General features: G+C 46.7%; 1 protein-coding gene across 1 annotated transcript; it reads left to right on the top strand.

Moving 5' to 3' along the window:
- The first annotated feature begins 547 nt into the window (after positions 1-547).
- On the top strand, positions 548-10938 carry UTP11L (UTP11-like, U3 small nucleolar ribonucleoprotein (yeast)). Its single transcript, XM_015572857.1, has 8 exons — positions 548-743; positions 4587-4648; positions 5851-5953; positions 6587-6700; positions 7177-7270; positions 7367-7497; positions 9866-9976; positions 10686-10938. The coding sequence occupies exons 1-8, from the start codon at positions 681-683 to the stop codon at positions 10767-10769; spliced, it is 762 nt and encodes a 253-aa protein (XP_015428343.1). The 5' UTR covers positions 548-680; the 3' UTR covers positions 10770-10938.
- The last annotated feature ends 5545 nt before the right edge of the window (positions 10939-16483 follow it).

The raw sequence follows: 16483 nt of genomic DNA, 5'->3' as shown, positions 1-16483 counted from the left end.
GCCATTCTCTGGAGGGATAAGGCTCAGAACTTTAAAACTATTGCTATGGTATGACTCCTCCATTCCACTGTGAGCTCCTTGATGGCCCTATGAGACACGCAGTGCATGCTAGTATTATTGTTTTATGGATGAGAAAAGTGATGCTCATTAAAGTCAAGTGACTTGTCAAAAGTCACACAGCCAATAAGTAGCAGTCAGACATGATTTTAGAGTCTGTTGTCTCTCTATTGAGTGCTCTTTTCCAGTACACTGTAAAATTCACACAGCTCCTGGCTTTAAATGCACCGGGTAAATACGGCAAGCGGAGCACAGCCACAGGTCACTGCGCACGCGCAAACTCCAAGCCCAGCTCAGCCGAGGGCAGTGCCAGACACGTGTTCCCAGGTGCCAACGCGGAGCCGAGCGCGAAGGCGAGGTACACGTGGACAAGCTCTGGCGAATAAGAACTGGCCCTTGTCAAGTCAGGACACTAGACTACATTTCCCAGAAGCAGCCTGTGGTGGACGCCTTTGCTAGAGGACGTACTTCCGGAAAAGCTGGCGCCGCATAGGCTGTGGAGAGGAGGTGGGCGGTCCGAAGCCTCCGCGGCTAGGCCCGTTTCCTGTAGGTTCAGTGGACCCGGACACTGAGGTGGTGCGGCACCAGCGTTGTCTACTGAGCTTTCCCAGGCGTGAGCAGCTATGTCGGCGGCTTTTCGGAAGGCAGCTAAGTCCCGACAGCGGGAACACCGAGAGCGAAGCCAGGTAAGACCTCACCGGATCCACGAGCGCCGGCTCTGGCCCCATGTGCTTCACTCGCCCAACCCCCTCTTTGCTTTCGGGTCCGGGTCTGTACCCTGACACTTCGAGTAAATCAATGCAAATATATGGTGATGACGCCGGCGTGGCTGGGGTGGAGCCTCTTGGCTCTGCGAAGAAGGACCTGTCGTTCTTTTTTGGGGAGAGCACGGGGATGATCAAAACTATCTTGCAAGTTTTAAATGAGATAACTAAATGGGGTGCTGTGTGTAAAGGGCTTGACCCCTGCGGAACTTCAAGTCGAAGCTCACACAGCCAGTAAGTGCCCCGGCTGGAACTGGCACCCTCATCCAAAGTGCTCGGCTCCGCTCGCTGCGTATAGGGGCGGTGGCCGAAGAGAACCGATGTTATGAGTATAGTCAAGTGTCATCATCGTGGGCCTTTTGTTATGTCTCACCTTGTAATGTTGGTGTTTTTTCACCCCCATTATACAGATGATGAAACTGAGGCCAAGAGAGCTGAAGTGACGTGCCCAGTCACAAACACCAAATTCAGGCCGAATAAACATTTGTAGGACTTCTCTGGAGGGTGTGTGTGTGTGTGTGTAGGGAGGTTGAGCAGACATTCGCTTAATGTATGCAGAATCAATTTATTCCATTTCTACACCTGCAAGACAAATTGTGGGAATTCCATAATACCGATTCAGAAAGGCTTCATTTTACAGATGAGAAAGAGGGAGATGGATGTGCCTAAAGTTGTGTGGCCACCTGATGGGATGGAACCAAGGCCTTTTTTTATTTTTATTTTTTAAATATATTTTATTGATTTTTTACAGAGAGGAAGGGAGAGGGATAGAGAGTTAGAAACATCCATGAGAGAGAAACATCAATCACCTGCCTCCTACACGCCCCCTACTGGGGATGTGCCCGCAACCAAGGCACATGCCCTTGACCGGAATCGAACCCGGGACCCTTCAGTCCGCAGGCCGACGCTCTATCCACTGAGCCAAACCGGTTCTGGCCAAGGCCTTTTTTAAAAAAAAAATATATTTTTATTGATTTCAGAGAAGAGAGAGGGAGAGAGAAGATAGAAACATCAATGATGAGATAGAATCATTGATCGGCTGCCTCCTGCATGCCTCACATGAGGATTAAGCCCACAACCCAGACTTGTGCCCTGACTGGGAATCGAACCCTGACCTCCTGGTTCATAGGTCGATGCTCAACCACTGAGCCACGCCGGCTGGGCGAACTAAAGCCTCTTAACCACAGTTCAGTGTTCCTGTTTAATCGCATTTATCAGACATTTATTGTTTAGTTGGTGTGTGCTCGTGGTGTGCTGGGAACAATAGTGTAATCTGCGACCTTGTTTGGACCTGTGTGTGGATCTAGCTAAAAGTAATCATAGCTAGAAGTGCTTACTGTGTGCCTGAGCCAGACAAAGTGCAAAATTATCTCATTTCCGTAACTCCCAACAGTGGGTGGAAGTGTACTATTGTGTTTTCACATTTGCTGGTGAGGATACTAAGGTTCAGATAGGGTAAGTAATTTGCCCAAAGACATGTAGCTATAATTGGCAAGTGGCAAAGCCAAGAATCAGACCAAGTGTTTTGAATCCAGAGGCTACTGAAAGATGAATAAAGAGGCAATTTATAAGAGGTGGCACATAAAAAATGCCAAATGAGGAATTTGAGTGGGAAAAGTAGAGATGATGAGAGAAAGCATCATGATGAAACTTGTTGGACTTGAAAGGCAGTGATAGTAGCTGTCACTTTTTTAGCACTGACTGTGTTAGGTACAGCTCAACATGCCATACAAGGGTTATCTCATATAATCCCACAGCATCCCTATGTGGGGGACGTGGTCCTCATTTTACAAATGAGGCATCTGATGCTTAAAGAGATTGAATGTGTGTCTAGAGCAGCTGTGGGCAAACTACGGCCTGCAGGCCGGATCCGGCCCGTTTGAAATGAATAAAACTAAAAAAAAAAAGACCGTACCCTTTTATGTAATGATGTTTACTTTGAATTTATATTAGTTCACACAAACACTCCATCCATGCTTTTATTCCGGCCCGCCGGTCCAGTTTAAGAACGCATTGTGGCCCTCGAGTCAAAAAGTTTGCCCACCCCTGGTCTAGAGTCATAGTTGTAAGTAGTTGGTTTAGATTAGCAGAGGAGACAGAGAGCTTTCAAGGCAGGTAGTGAATAAGACATGGCCATGTCTGAATAGGAATAGAGGGTCTTCGTGGGAGAGGTGTGGAGAAGGCCATCTGTAAAGGATGGCAAACACATTGACAAGAGCACTTCCTATTTGGGTCAAGTTTGGACTTTATCCTATTGATTCTTCATTGAGGCAGTGGGGAGCTATTGAAGATATTCTGTATGGAGGGGGTGGTGTAATTATGTGAACTATTTCAGATGCAGTGCCAGGATTTTTTCTATAATGCCGATATACATTCAAGTGACATGGAGCTTTCAAGATTTCTGCCTCATGATGTTGCCCATTTGACCCTTGAGTTTTCTTTCTCTACTCTGTCAGTCTTCTTTATCTGCTGTAATTAAAATAAAAATTATCAGGAGAGGTTTTGGGTATTATTTTTAAATATTGAATTCTTTATAGTCACACTTCAGAGATAATAGATGAGAAAGGTGACTGTTAAAAATTATTATACAAGTTTAAACAGTGGAGAAGTGTATGCAGTTCCTCAAAAGTTGAGATTAGGGAGCATTTGATGTCTTGCTCCCCTGTATATGTCATCAGTTTGGCTCAAATAAACTCATATAAATTCTCTAAAAAAAGAAGTTAAGATTGTTCAGAGCAGAAAAGGATGCAGTCCAGTTGGGAGGGGAAGAGTACAGACTGTGGCCCCAGATAGAATGGATTCTAATTCTAGCTCCGCCACTTACTAGTTCTGTGTTCTTGGGCAAGTCATTCTCTAAACTTTATTCCCCTTTGGAATATTGGGATAGCCGTTTCTTTGCTTTACCTACTTTCCATGATAGTTGTGGGATTAAATGTGATCGTAATTGATGAGCATAGCAGATTGCTCTGTAACAGAGTACTTAATAAATGTGGCCTGTTAGGGTACTTTATGCAAAAGCATCTAGCTCAGACCCTGATATATATTAAATGCTCAACAAATGGTAGCTGTGGAAAGATAATAGCAAGATAAAATCCTTGTACCTTCTGTGCTATCTAAGTTCTGTGTCATAGAAAGTATGTTCTGTCATACGTGGTTTTCTTTCATACTTTGTACCAAAGGTATAATAATAACAGTAAACATATACGGGGCACCTGTTATGTGCCAAGCCAAGTCCAGACACTACCACTCACAGAGGTGTATGGAATCCTTATGATAACCACGAGAAATAGGTACTATTATTTTCATTTTCTCGTTGGGAAACAGCAGCTCAGAGAAGTTAAGTGATTTGCCCAAGGTCACAAATTGGTAAGAGGCAAAGCTTGGATTTGAATCCAGTTCTCCAGTTTCTAAATTTAGCTCTCTTACCACAGTTGCCTGTTACTATATTTTCCCTTCGTAGTATTTTATAAACCCTTGGATTAAGTCTGTAGTAATTTTAGTACGACTGGCAACTGCTTGCTTAGTGCCGAGTCATTGTTGCCTTTCTCTGTCCTTAATAGGCCAGGACAGCTACTACGGCAGTGCCAATGGCCTCTCTGGCACCTGCACAGCTCCTCTCGTCCTCAGGCAGAGCCCAGCTCGGGGAGGGGAGGAGATAGGGTAGCACATTGGCTCCAAGGACATGGATTGACCGAGCGCCCCAGAGATGCTTGTTCCCATCATGTTGTGAGGAAACGTAACGCTTTTTCTTCTTTTGTTTTCTAGCCTGGCTTTCGAAAACATCTGGGCCTGCTGGAAAAAAAGAAAGATTACAAACTTCGTGCAAAGTGAGTTCAGTCTTTCCGGTAGAGATGCTGCCAAGAACGCTTCCAATCTCTCTGCGCTGCAGTTGAATTGCCTGAGTGTCCAACGGGATAATTTCCTGCCATTGATAAAATGGCCAAAGCTCTGGCAGCCTGTCAGATACTTGTCTGTGACCCTAAACTTCTGTCTTTGTTCAGCAGAGCATTATTTATTTAACTGTAGTTGCATTGTGAGTTTTTTTTTTTTTTAATTGTGTTGCTACAGATCATTTTCTCATAGTGGCTTTGATTTGCCCCTGCCTTGGTGTTTGAGCCAAAAGCTGAGTCTTTTTTCACTCCCTTTTCTTGAAGTGCAAGATAAAATCTAAAATTCCAGTTGCTGAGTCCCTTACATCACCATGTGTGTGGTGTGGAATGAAGAGATGTGAAAGATAGATTCATGAGACTGAGCGTGGGTGATAATGAACTCTGAAAACATTTTACAAAACAATTATCCCCATTCTTCTTCTTCGCTAGCACTTTATTTGCAGAATACTTTATGATTATTTGTTAGTTGAAGTCCTTTTTATGCTCCTGGTACAGATGGTGGGCGATGGGTTGCTCTGGGTCTCCGAGTTTTTAAGGCTAATAATAATAACTGAGGGCTGCTACTGGGCAGGCAGTGTTCCAGGGGAGTTACAACTTTTCCACTCATTAATTCCTCCCAACAGCCTTCTGGGATACTACTGTTATCATATCATTTACAGATTAAATGGGGATACTGAGTGGTTAACGAACTTATCCAAGATTACTCAGCCAGAAGTGGTAGAATCAAAATTTGAACCCAGGGTGTCTGGCTCCAGAATCCATGATTCTGGTTACTTGGCTATAATGCATTGTGTAATTTCTGAATCTTATTTGGTCACTTGGTGCCCAAAGCTTGAATCAGAACCCAGTTTTAATTTGTGCGTTGTTTGGTCTCTTCTTGTAATGATATAAATGGCACTAAAACATATGTGAGATAGGACAGTTAATTTCACGTAAGATTTGACCAGGAGAAGACCTGCAGAGAGAGGAGCTCAACATCAGAGACAGTGGAGTGTGGATCAAATGTAGTCATTGCTTTTTTTTGCTTTGGCTTTTTGAGTTTCATTTTGTGTGAACTTTAGCTCCTTGTAAAGTTTGCTTGTTGTGTTATTGTTGTGTTTTTCTTTTTTGGTATGAACCTTGTTTAACCTGCTTTTTAGTGACTACCGGAAAAAGCAAGAATACCTCAGAGCTCTTCGAAAGAAAGCTCTTGAAAAAAATCCAGATGAATTCTACTATAAAATGACTCGAGTTAAACTCCAGGTGGGTGTCTAATGGATCAGTTAGTGCTTTGAGCTCTGACTCAATAAGGAAATAAGGATGGGGGAGGAGGCGGAGAGAAAGAATCTTGGCCTTTACTTAGCCTCTCTCTACCAACTAGAGCAGTGATGGCGAACCTTTTGAGCTCGGCGTGTCAGCATTTTGAAAAACCCTAACTTAACTCTGGTGCCATGTCACATATAGAAGTTTTTTGATATTTGCAACCATAGTAGAACAAAGACTTACATTTTTGATATTTATTTTATATATTTAAATGCCATTTAACAAAGAAAAAGCAACCAAAAAAACGAGTTCGTGTGTCACCTCTGACACGCGTGTCATAGGTTTGCCATCACTGGTCCAGGTGCTGCTGTTGGCCAGTATCCAAAGCAAAACTGCCCCTTCATGAGCAGCAAGCATTTCTGCCCCTGGCTCTGAGTAGTCTTATGCCTGGAGCCGTTATAAGAGTGGAAGACTGGATGTGCTAAATTGACCGTGCACCTTGAGGGCCTAGTGCATGGAATTGCTATTGCATAAAGCTTTGGGTTGTCTTTTTGTTCCAACCATGAACTACGTCAACAACTTGGAAATGACTTTAATCTAATAGGGAATGTGTCTTTGGAATTTGGATTTCAGGATGGAGTTCATGTTATCCCGCAGACTAAGGAAGAAGTAACTCCAGAACAGCTGAAACTGATGAGAACTCAGGATGTCAAATATATAGAAATGAAAAGGGTTGCGGAAGCGAAGGTAACAACCGAAAACTCTTTGTTCTGATGTGTTTTCGTTGGTTAAGAAAAATATAAATCCCTCGACCCAAATGATATGTTGATTTCTTCTGGCATTGTATGCTTAAGTAATTGTGAACATGATTTAGAAGCATGGTAGAGTGGAAAGGGTTTCATATGGGGAATGAGACCGACTTAGTTTGAATTCTGGCTCTACCACTTATTAGCCCCAAGATTATGGACAAATTTACCTCTATGAAGCTCTTTCCTCATTTCTATCTCATAGGTTTGTTGTAAGGATTAAATGAGTTATGGATTATGCCAAGCCTGACATGTGGTTGGTGCTTGATAAATTTTACCAGTCCTTTCCTTTAAAAGAATGAAGCAGTTTCTTTGCTGGTTGGTGATAATGATGTGAAATGGTTTAAACTTTGGCAAATTCATTCCTGATACCTGATAAGAGCCCAATGTAAAATGAGACCATATTCTGTCTTCTAGAAAATCGAAAGACTAAAATCAGAGCTCCACCTGCTGGATTTCCAGGGGAAGCAACAGAATAAGCATGTGTTCTTTTTTGACACTAAAAAGGAAGGTATGGAATATTTGAAGGTTCCTGGGATGGTCTAGCATATTTTTCTGTGTTGTTTGGTGTTAGAGACAGTGCTTGAAGGATTGTCTTGACTTTTAGTTGAGCAGTTTGATATTGCAACTCACCTGCGAACTGCCCCGGAATTAGTGGACAGAGTCTTTAATAGACCCACCCTAGAGACCTTGCAGAAGGAGAAAGTGAAAGGAGTTACTCATCAGACTCGACTTAAGGTAATTTACTCCATTTTTCTTTGGGTCTGAATTTAGGGGTGGGAGGATCTAGATTCCTTTTTTTGTCTTTTTTTTGTCATCAAATTTAAAATAATTATTTGTGGAAAACACATCAAGTTCCCTTAGAAAAGTAGAAGGAGGTTTTGATGATGGGGATGGGAGTGGAGAAGAGTTCCTGGGTTTCTCAGATTGGAGGGTGGGTAGCCTAGTGGTCAGGAGCATAGGTGTTGGCCTTTTGACCTTCATTTGAATTCTAGCTCTAACCCTGGGCTTTGTGCTTTTAAGGCTTATAACAGGTGCCAACAGTTTTAAAATACAGAGAAAAGAGAGGGCACTGAAGATTAAGGGGTCTGCCATACCTTTGATATTGAACCTTTAGCAGCAAATACATGTATCAAAAAGTCTTTCATATTATGCATTTGTACCAAAATTTTGTATTGACTCTTCCTTATGGTGTTTTCCATCACTGTAACTGGGTTTGTGCAGAAGACATGCTTTTCTCAAAGCCTTCTGGAGTTGAACTCTCACTTCTGACTGATTCATTAAAAAAAAAATGCTGTCAATGTGTTTCAGTCAGACAGCTGTTCTGTTTTGATTTGAATCATTTATTCCGCATCAGCTTTGCTTCCAATGTTTAATTTCACAGCAGTTTCTCTAGCTCAGAGGCAGCTAAACTTGCCTTAGTAATATAAATACCCCTAATTAGTTTGACTATATTGGGTAATCCCATAAATTTGACAGTCTGTGCAATAAAGTGAAAACAAAAGCTGTCTGAAGCCACTGCTGTGAGACTATGCTAGAATCAGGCAATTGTTTAAGTCTGAGGCCCAGCAATATTCCCCTCTATGCAGATAACACTTCCAGCTGAGGAGCCGGCTGACTAGTGTTCTTGTGATAACCCTGTTTCCAATTAGTTGTATTTTCAATTAGCTGTGTCACTGATGCTTTTCAAGTATTGTGGTAGTCCCTAAGGAGATGAGAGTTCCCAATTCTGTGAAGAAAGAATTCACTAACATAACTTTTGAGAAATTGGGAAAGTTTGGACCTCGCCATTTTTGTCTAGTAGTGTTTCTTTTGATAGTTGTGTTTAAAGGAAAATTATTTTTTTGTTTTTATTTATTTTTTTAAAAAATATATTTTAATGATTTTCCACAAAGAGGAAGGGAGAGAGACAGAGAGTTAGAAACATCGATCAGCTGCCTCCTGCACATCTCCTACTGGGGATGTGCCTGCAACCCAGGCACATGCCCTTGCCCGGAATCGAACCTGGGACCTTCAGTCCGCAGGCCGACACTCTATCCACTGAGCCAAACTGGTTTTGGCAGGAAAATTATTTTTATTAAGAGACTCTGTGGGTGGATTGCAAAGGAATGCTCAGTCTGTAAGTTGGAAGGGGTGGGCACTCCACAAATGGGCTTTAGGAGTCTGAACACCCTCTTCCCACTGACATTTTGAGCAAATAGGTATCTACGTTTATGCACACTGAGAAATTTAGTTCTGCCTTATCCTGACTGCTGTGGCTCAGCTGGTTGAGCGTCATCCTATGCACCAGGAGGTTGCTGGTTCCATCCGCAGTCAGGGCACATTCCTGGGTTGTGGGCTTGATCCCCACTGGGGGTCGTGCAGGAGGCAGCTGATCAGTGTTTCTTTCTCACATCGGTGTTTCTCTCTCTTCCTTCTCTCTCTCTGAAATCAGTAAAAACATTTAAAAAAAATTTAAGAAAAATAAAAAGTTCTACCTTTCTCAACTGGGTTCCGTGAGAGAAGAGCCCTACAAATCTGTACACATATAAGTACATTTATTTCAAGAAACAACCCAAAGCTTTCCTCAGTTTCTTAGAGGTTTACAATGCCCCCAAATGGAAGGAACACTGGTGCTGGAGGCATCATCAGCAGTGGGAATTCTCAGGTCAGCTACCGCTGACAAATGCCTGCTCTCAGCTGCGGTTCTCCGGCACCAGTACACTGCCTGGTGCCTTCTCTTTCCTTCCTCCCTGTGTGAGGGTTTCCAGCACTGGCTCATTCTGCATCACCTTAGGTAACCGGACACTCACATGAAGGTTGAAGCAGCTGAGGGTAGTAGTGGAAAGATTCCTGAGGACAGTCCTGACTCTGCTCCAGGTGAACCACGTGTCCTGGGCAAGTCCCCAAGGTTCTGGAAGTTCAGCTCAAGATGTGATGTTCCTAAAATGGACAGCTTTATAGTATCCTTACTTGTTAGTAACATACAGTGTCATCTATTCTGGTGTAAGAAGGGAGTTGGCAAAACCATTTATGCATAGGGGCTTAAGTGGATTAAGAAACAGTTTCTTACTTATTTTTTGTCCTGTGAAGTGTTTTATTGAACATGTGTGTGTTTCCTCTGCAGCGGATAGCTAAAGAAAGGCAAAAGCAGTATAACTGCCTGACACAGCGGATTGAACGCGAGAGGAAATTGTTCGTCATTGCACAGAAAATTCAAACACGCAAAGATCTTCTGGTGAGGAGAGAGCCTTAGGCCTTCTTTTTTTTTTTTTTTCCCCTTGTGAAGGTCTTAACTGAGGCTGGATTTCAGCTGTGTGTAAATCAACCCCAGTGAAAATGTCTGCTCCTCAGGGGCAGCGGTTTGAGCCAGTGTCTGCTACTCTGACAGTGTTGAAATGTGCCTTGATTAAGAAGGTAATAAGAGGCTTATTAGTCAGTGCTCTGGAATAGCAAAGGGTAGGATCGGGTAGCATATGAACTTTATAGCTTATGAGCAGCTATCTTTAACATTTAAACAGGTTAACAAAACAGTGCGTGTCTCTCATTGGTGTTTAAAAATAGGCAACATTGTGTAGATAAATAACAGAGCTCAGGAATATAAGATGCCCCTTTCATATTATGATTCCTCTAAATGTCAAATTCTTCAGCTTTGCAGATCATTGAGTTGTGCCTTTCTCAACTGGGGTTTGTGAGAGAATAAGCCCTACTCCCCGCCCCCCCCCAAATGATTTGAGTACCTTCTCAGTTTTCCCAAGAATCTCTCTGCACTAGGTGCCCAGCAGGGAAGATGATTTGTGCCTCCTGGGGTTGCCTTGGGGTGTGGTTCGTCTCTTCTGCACTTTGACAAGGGCAGAATGAGGGGTTTCCTAATAGGTAGTTACAAACTTTCCTGTTTTACAAAAGCCTCTCCTGCTATGTACTGGTAACCTTTTACTTTTTTATAGGATAAAACTCGGAAGGTGAAGGTGAAGAAAGAAACGGTGAACTCCCCTGCTATTTACAAATTTCAGAGTCGCCGGAAACGTTGAAGTGTTATAGATAAGCCTTGTCATTCGAAATGGAAAAGAATTCTATGTCCTTTCCCCCCAGTAACTTCAAATTCCATTCCTATAAATGAGATGGTGTTCCTGTTTGTAATTATAATTTATTGCAGATCTGACATTTGATATAAACAACATCAATGCTCCTTTCCCCTCTTAGGATTTTGGGTTGTGAAATTAGTCTTATTTTTATATACTTACTTTTTTTTTAAATTATGAAAGCTTCATATCTCATTACAGCAAGTTTGGGAAATAAATGAGTTCATTTTAATGCCAATACTTATTCTAGAACAATAAATAGCTGTTTCATACTTACAGTGCTGGGAGCTCGGACAGTGGTGGAGGTGAACAGTATGAGCATTCTGGCTTATCGCCTCCATTTTGTAGAGGTATGCACTAGATTTTTTTTGTAATTATATTTTAGTTTTTTTCACTTAAATAATTTGCTCTTATCCATTTGAACATCACTAAATTTTAAAACAGCAATGCAATATATGCGCATAGAAAAAATTAAATCTTATTTTTAATGTTTACATAATGTTTTATCCAGAGGATAGACTGATTTTTACTCTTCATTCTGCATTTGTTGGGTGTATGGCTTCATTAGTTAGCCAAGGAGGAGTTTTTTCTTACCCTTTACAGCTGTAGATAGAAACCCTTGGAACTAGGAACCCACAGGGCCACCTCTTCTCTATTGAAGCTCAAATCAGCACAGACCCAGCTCTCCGTTCCTGCCCTCTGTGCTCCCGGCCAACTTGTGAGTCCGAGGCTGTAAATGGCTTGGAACAGCCCTTCTTCATCTTGGAGAATTGGACCCTAGGTGGTGTGTGGTAGCTTCCTTCTCTTCCCAGAGTCCCACCCGTCCCTAACCTGCCCATATAGGGTTGGTGGGTCAAAGCCCTTCGGGCAGAACTGAACACACTCAGAGGAAATGTGGGAAGAGCAGGATTCTGGGAGGCTTGCTTACAACCCGTCCCCTGGAGGGGGAACAGCTATGCATGGATTTTAAGGATGGGAACAAAAAATCGTTAAAAGTTAGGTTCCCGTAATTGCTGGGTTCCTGTACAAAGCCTGACGGGAAAGCCGCATGGTGTACCCAGAGGGGTTGAGATCTGGGGGCCCTGGACGATAGGAGGAAGGACCAGGGCAATAGAAGCTCGCAGCTTTTGCCTTTAGGAAGTGCTTCCCAGTCTTGGGTGAACTCCCTTCTGGTCGGGAGCTAAGTACATGTTGATAGACGTACGACATAGAGACGAGTCCTGGCCGGGAAGGAGCTCGCCGCACAGGTGCTGGACAGAGGCGTGAGCAGACCAATTAGCAGTCTGTTCCTGCCTCTGCTGGTCAGGAAGGTGAAGGGTGGCAGGGCGTTTACTGGACATGCCTCCTCCTGAAGCGCACGCCCACACCGAGGTACATGCACCTCATCGGCTCTCGCGTTAACAGATGGCACAAGGCGCAGACTGCTCAGGCCTCGTGAGCAGGTACGTGCACGACTTACCCTCTGGTACACGAACTCACCACTGGGGTTTCACATACGGAGGTTACACTCACACTAGTGCCTACATTTAGCGGTTCTCAACTTGTGGGTCGCGACCCCTTTGGGGGTTGAACGAACCTTTCACAGGGGTCACCTAAGACCATCGGAAAACACATAATTACATATTGTTTTTGTGATTAATCACTATGCTTTAATTATGTTCAATTTGTAACAATGAAAATACATCCTGCATATCAGATATTTGCAATACGATTCATAACAGTAGCAAAATTACAGTTATGAAGTATCAACGAAAATAATTTTATGCTTGGGGGTCACCACAACATGAGGAACTGTATTAAAGGGTCGCGGCAATAGGAAGGTTGAGAACCACTGCCCTACATGATACCTAGGTACCCAGTGATGCTTGGAGAGGCATGTGCATGGGCCAGGAGGAGCTAGAAGGCCATCCTCTTGGAGTAGCATACATTCCAGGCTGGGAGTATTCAGAATCATATGGGATAGAGCGAGGTGTCTGGAGTTGCTGTCACACGGAGGGCTGTCTCAGGCTCCAGGATTCTAAAGGAAGAGATTGGCCGTCCCTTGTGACTAACCCAAGGCACAGGCTCCAGCTTCAAGGAGCCTGGCGTTCTGATGGCTTTGGTGTTCAGGGAGACCTCAGACTCCTGGCCCATTGCTTGGTTCCTTAGGACCCACCCCTCCAGGCCCTAGGGTGGTTTGGGCTCTTGGCCTGCTGCTCTGGCTGTGTGTGCCAAGGGGAATGTGGGCAGCCTGCAGAGGTGGGGAGCATTTCTGTGAGTCAGAACTTGTGTGGTTCAGGTCTCTTGTGCAACCCTAGTCTCCAACGCAGCAACAACCTGGACCACATGGAACCTCCCTTCTCCCCCAGGCTCCCAGCAGACACTTGGTCCGTTGCCACAGCTGAGGCCCTTCTGACCAAAGCAGGAGAGTGTCAAGCCCTGGCTTTATTGAGTAAAATCTTTCCTGGAGAACGGATTCCTGGTGACAGGGTGGAAAGGGTCCAGTAGGTGGAGCTGCTGTCCCTTCTCAGGTTCGTTCTCGGGGTGCTGGCGCCCAGCCAACTCGGCACACTGCTTCAGGGGGCAGCACCCTGGACTCCATAGGTGCTCAGTGTGTATATGTTTATTGGATTTAATGCCACGAGGAGAGCTCTTATTAAAAAAGGTTTTCTCCCACCCCGTCTCCTCCAGTGGGAGGTTAGTGTGGCTCCAAGACGGGCTGGGAGGGGAGAGCTTTCCCCTTCCTTTTCTAACGAGGTCCACGGAGGAAATGTCTCGGACTCCCAGGTTGTCCAGAGGGCGGCACCCCCAAGACCTGGTAGGGTCTCCGCACGCAGTGTTGCGTGTTTGTTTAGAGCTGGCGGCGGGGCAGAGAGCAATGAGCCGCACGTCCTCCAGCAGGGAAGGCAGCCAGCAGACACAGACGCGCTGCCGACCTGTGGGGGCTGGCCAGGCCGGGGCCTGTTGGGACTTGAAAGAGTGAGGCAAGTGGGTGTATGGTGCTGGCCTCCCTTCCTCAAGCTTTCTCAGGGCGTCAGTTCACAGAGCCTTGTGCCAGGCTGTCGGGGGAGGGCGGGCCAAAGCGTGGGTGGGAGTCCTGGCCCAAAGCCCCAGGTGAGTGGAGGGATTGGGGGCGGACTCGAGATCCCGTCTTGGGTCTTGGGGCTGAGCCGGCAGGTTTCTTGGGCTTGAGCAGCTGCCTCCTGGGGTCAGAGGGTGCACTTCCTCACCAGCCAGGTCACGGGGCCTTCCGGCTGGCAGGGCTCCCACCCAGCAACTTGGGTTTGTCTCAGCAGAAAGTGCCGGCATGGATCAGAGAGAAGTTGTGAAACTCCAGGCGGGCAGAGCTTCCGTCTCAAGCCCACCTTAGGAGGCCGAGGGGGCAGCCCGGTCATGCCTCTCCTACCTCTCCTAAATGCGCTGGTCAAAGGAAGGGTGTCGCCCGGCTTCACACTCCCTCTAAGCCATCTGCTCCTTATTCCTGGGTCCATCTCATTCCCTGCGTGTCCCTAACCCTGGTTAGTTCTCCCTGTCCGTTCTCTCCTGCTTCACTGGAGGGCTTGAGGAAGGGCAATGGCCATCTCCCCTCTTGTGGGAGGGAAGCAGACTGCGTGGAGCGAGGGCAGTAGAACGGCCTTGGGCCCCTGCTTTGGGGGTGGCGTTAGAGGCTGGTCCAGCACAGAGCCAAGGGCCTAGCTGTTTCTAGACAAGAGGAGCAGATCTGGGGACTGTGTTTGGGGTGAAAAAGAGGGTGGGGAGGAAGCCTTTCCCTTTCCTCCTGTCGTCTGTCACCTGCCGGCCATGCTCGGATCATAAGTGTTAATGAAATTGTGGTGCCCCGAGGCACCTGAGCAGCACCCCCTGCTCTGAATCAGCCTGACTCATTTACGGCTTTCTCCTAGTTACCCCAAAGGCTCTGAGGTGGCAAATGTGGGGGGTTGGTTTCAGGTTTCATGTTTTCACATTACTGGGTGGAAAAAAAACACCTTTCCAAACCAAAAAAACAGCTTCTACAGCAGAAACAGCCTGTCCCGAGAGCACTGAAAATTTCCCCATCCTATCTCCCCAGTGCTCTGCGGCAGGCCCGGCAGGCCCGGCAGACCCGGCAGGCCCAGCAGACCCGTGCTGGAGGGTTAAGAGGAGGAGGTTGGAGCCAGGCTGAGTAGCATGTCGGGGACAGCCCCTTTGGAGGTGGCAGCAATTGCCTTCCTGCTTAAAGGCAGGGCAGCACCTTTGCAGGCCCCCTCGCTCTGCAGCCTGTGGTCTCCAGCGGCCAGCAGTGGATTGCCTGGGCCTAGGACAGTCTGTTCAGGATGGGCAGGGGCCAGGGAAGGAGCCAATTTGATCCCAGGAGGTTGGGGGCTAGAGCCCCTTAGGACTCTTTAGGTGGAGTGGTAGGGAGGTGGGAAGATGCAGGGTCCATCTGGCACATGGAGATGGGGGTGCCACCCCCTCCTGTTACTGGCTGGTAGCATTAAAAACCACCTCCACTCCCCACAGGGGCAGATGGCCTCCATGGCAGATGGAGACTAGGCCGCCAGTGGCTGAATGAGCTTTCTGGTCTCTGCCTGGCCTCCCTGGTTAATAAGACAGTTCAGAGGGGCAGCGACAGGGCTGTGTGTGTGTGTGTGTGTGTGTGTTCTGGCCTTATTGGGCCATTCTGGGGGGAAAGTAAGAAAGGAACCCCAGAGGGAGTCAGTGGATCTTGGGGGCACACCTACGTCTGCTGTGTGGGGGTGACAGGTCCTCATGGCCCTGACACTGCCCACCTGCCCTGGCTCCTGAAGCTGTCCCAGTCCGTTCTCCAGGGAGGGGGGTAGTCCCCGGGTGGGTGGGAGCTCTGCCCAAGCTGGAGCCAGGTGAGCTGATGCAGACCCCCTGCCAGGTCCCGGAGCTCAGGCCTGGGCAGCAGCTCCTCCCAGAGGAGGCTCCGTTTATTATGCGCTCGGGCTCCCTGGCTGCGCAGGCAGCAGCGGCCTTCATTAGCGGAGGAGCTGGGGTCTGTTTTGGCTGCCTCATCAGCATCAGTGAACTGCGTCCCTGCGAGATTTGATACAATTTAATTAACCTAATTAAAAGCTCTGATTGCAGAGATGATTGGGGTAGCGCCAGCAGCGACTGCATATTTATAATGAGCTGCAAGGTGTGGGACCGCAGCCAAACGCCACGCATCCTAATGAGCGGGAGCCGGGAGCCAGGGAGCGGGAGAGGGAACGTTTATTTTTGGCAACAATGCCCAGTTCCTCCCTGCCAGGGAGTCAGAGACCCAGGGAGCAGACATGGAACTGCCCCCGAGCTCTTCTGAGCAAGGTGGAAGCAGGAGCGGGTGTGTGCTCCCCAGATTTGTGTGCCTTTGGACGTCCACGTGAAGGAACGCACAGCGCCCGGGTCCTCTGCCTGCAGAGTGGGGCCGGGGCCCCAGCAATGCACTTTTCCTGCCTCTCTCTCTCTCTGGGAGTCAGGGGCTGCCTTCTGAACTACAGCCCTGGTCTGAGGAAACGGCCCCGCGGAACCACCTTGAATTTAGGACTTCAGGTCCCTGGGCTGTGCCCTTGCCAGGCAAGATAAGAGACTGACAGGATAAAGCTGACAGGCCAGGGGGAGGTCAGAAAAGGGGTCAGGATGTCCAAGAGACTCTTGTGAGGCTCCTGGGCCTGGAGCCGACCAGAGAAATAGGAGAGATG

This window comes from Myotis davidii, unplaced genomic scaffold (assembly GCF_000327345.1).
Source record: "Myotis davidii unplaced genomic scaffold, ASM32734v1 scaffold88, whole genome shotgun sequence".
In the NCBI taxonomy this organism is placed as follows: domain Eukaryota; kingdom Metazoa; phylum Chordata; class Mammalia; order Chiroptera; family Vespertilionidae; genus Myotis; species Myotis davidii.
The sequence above is the reverse complement of the archived record's forward strand: the minus strand, read 5'-3'. Positions and strand labels throughout refer to the sequence as shown.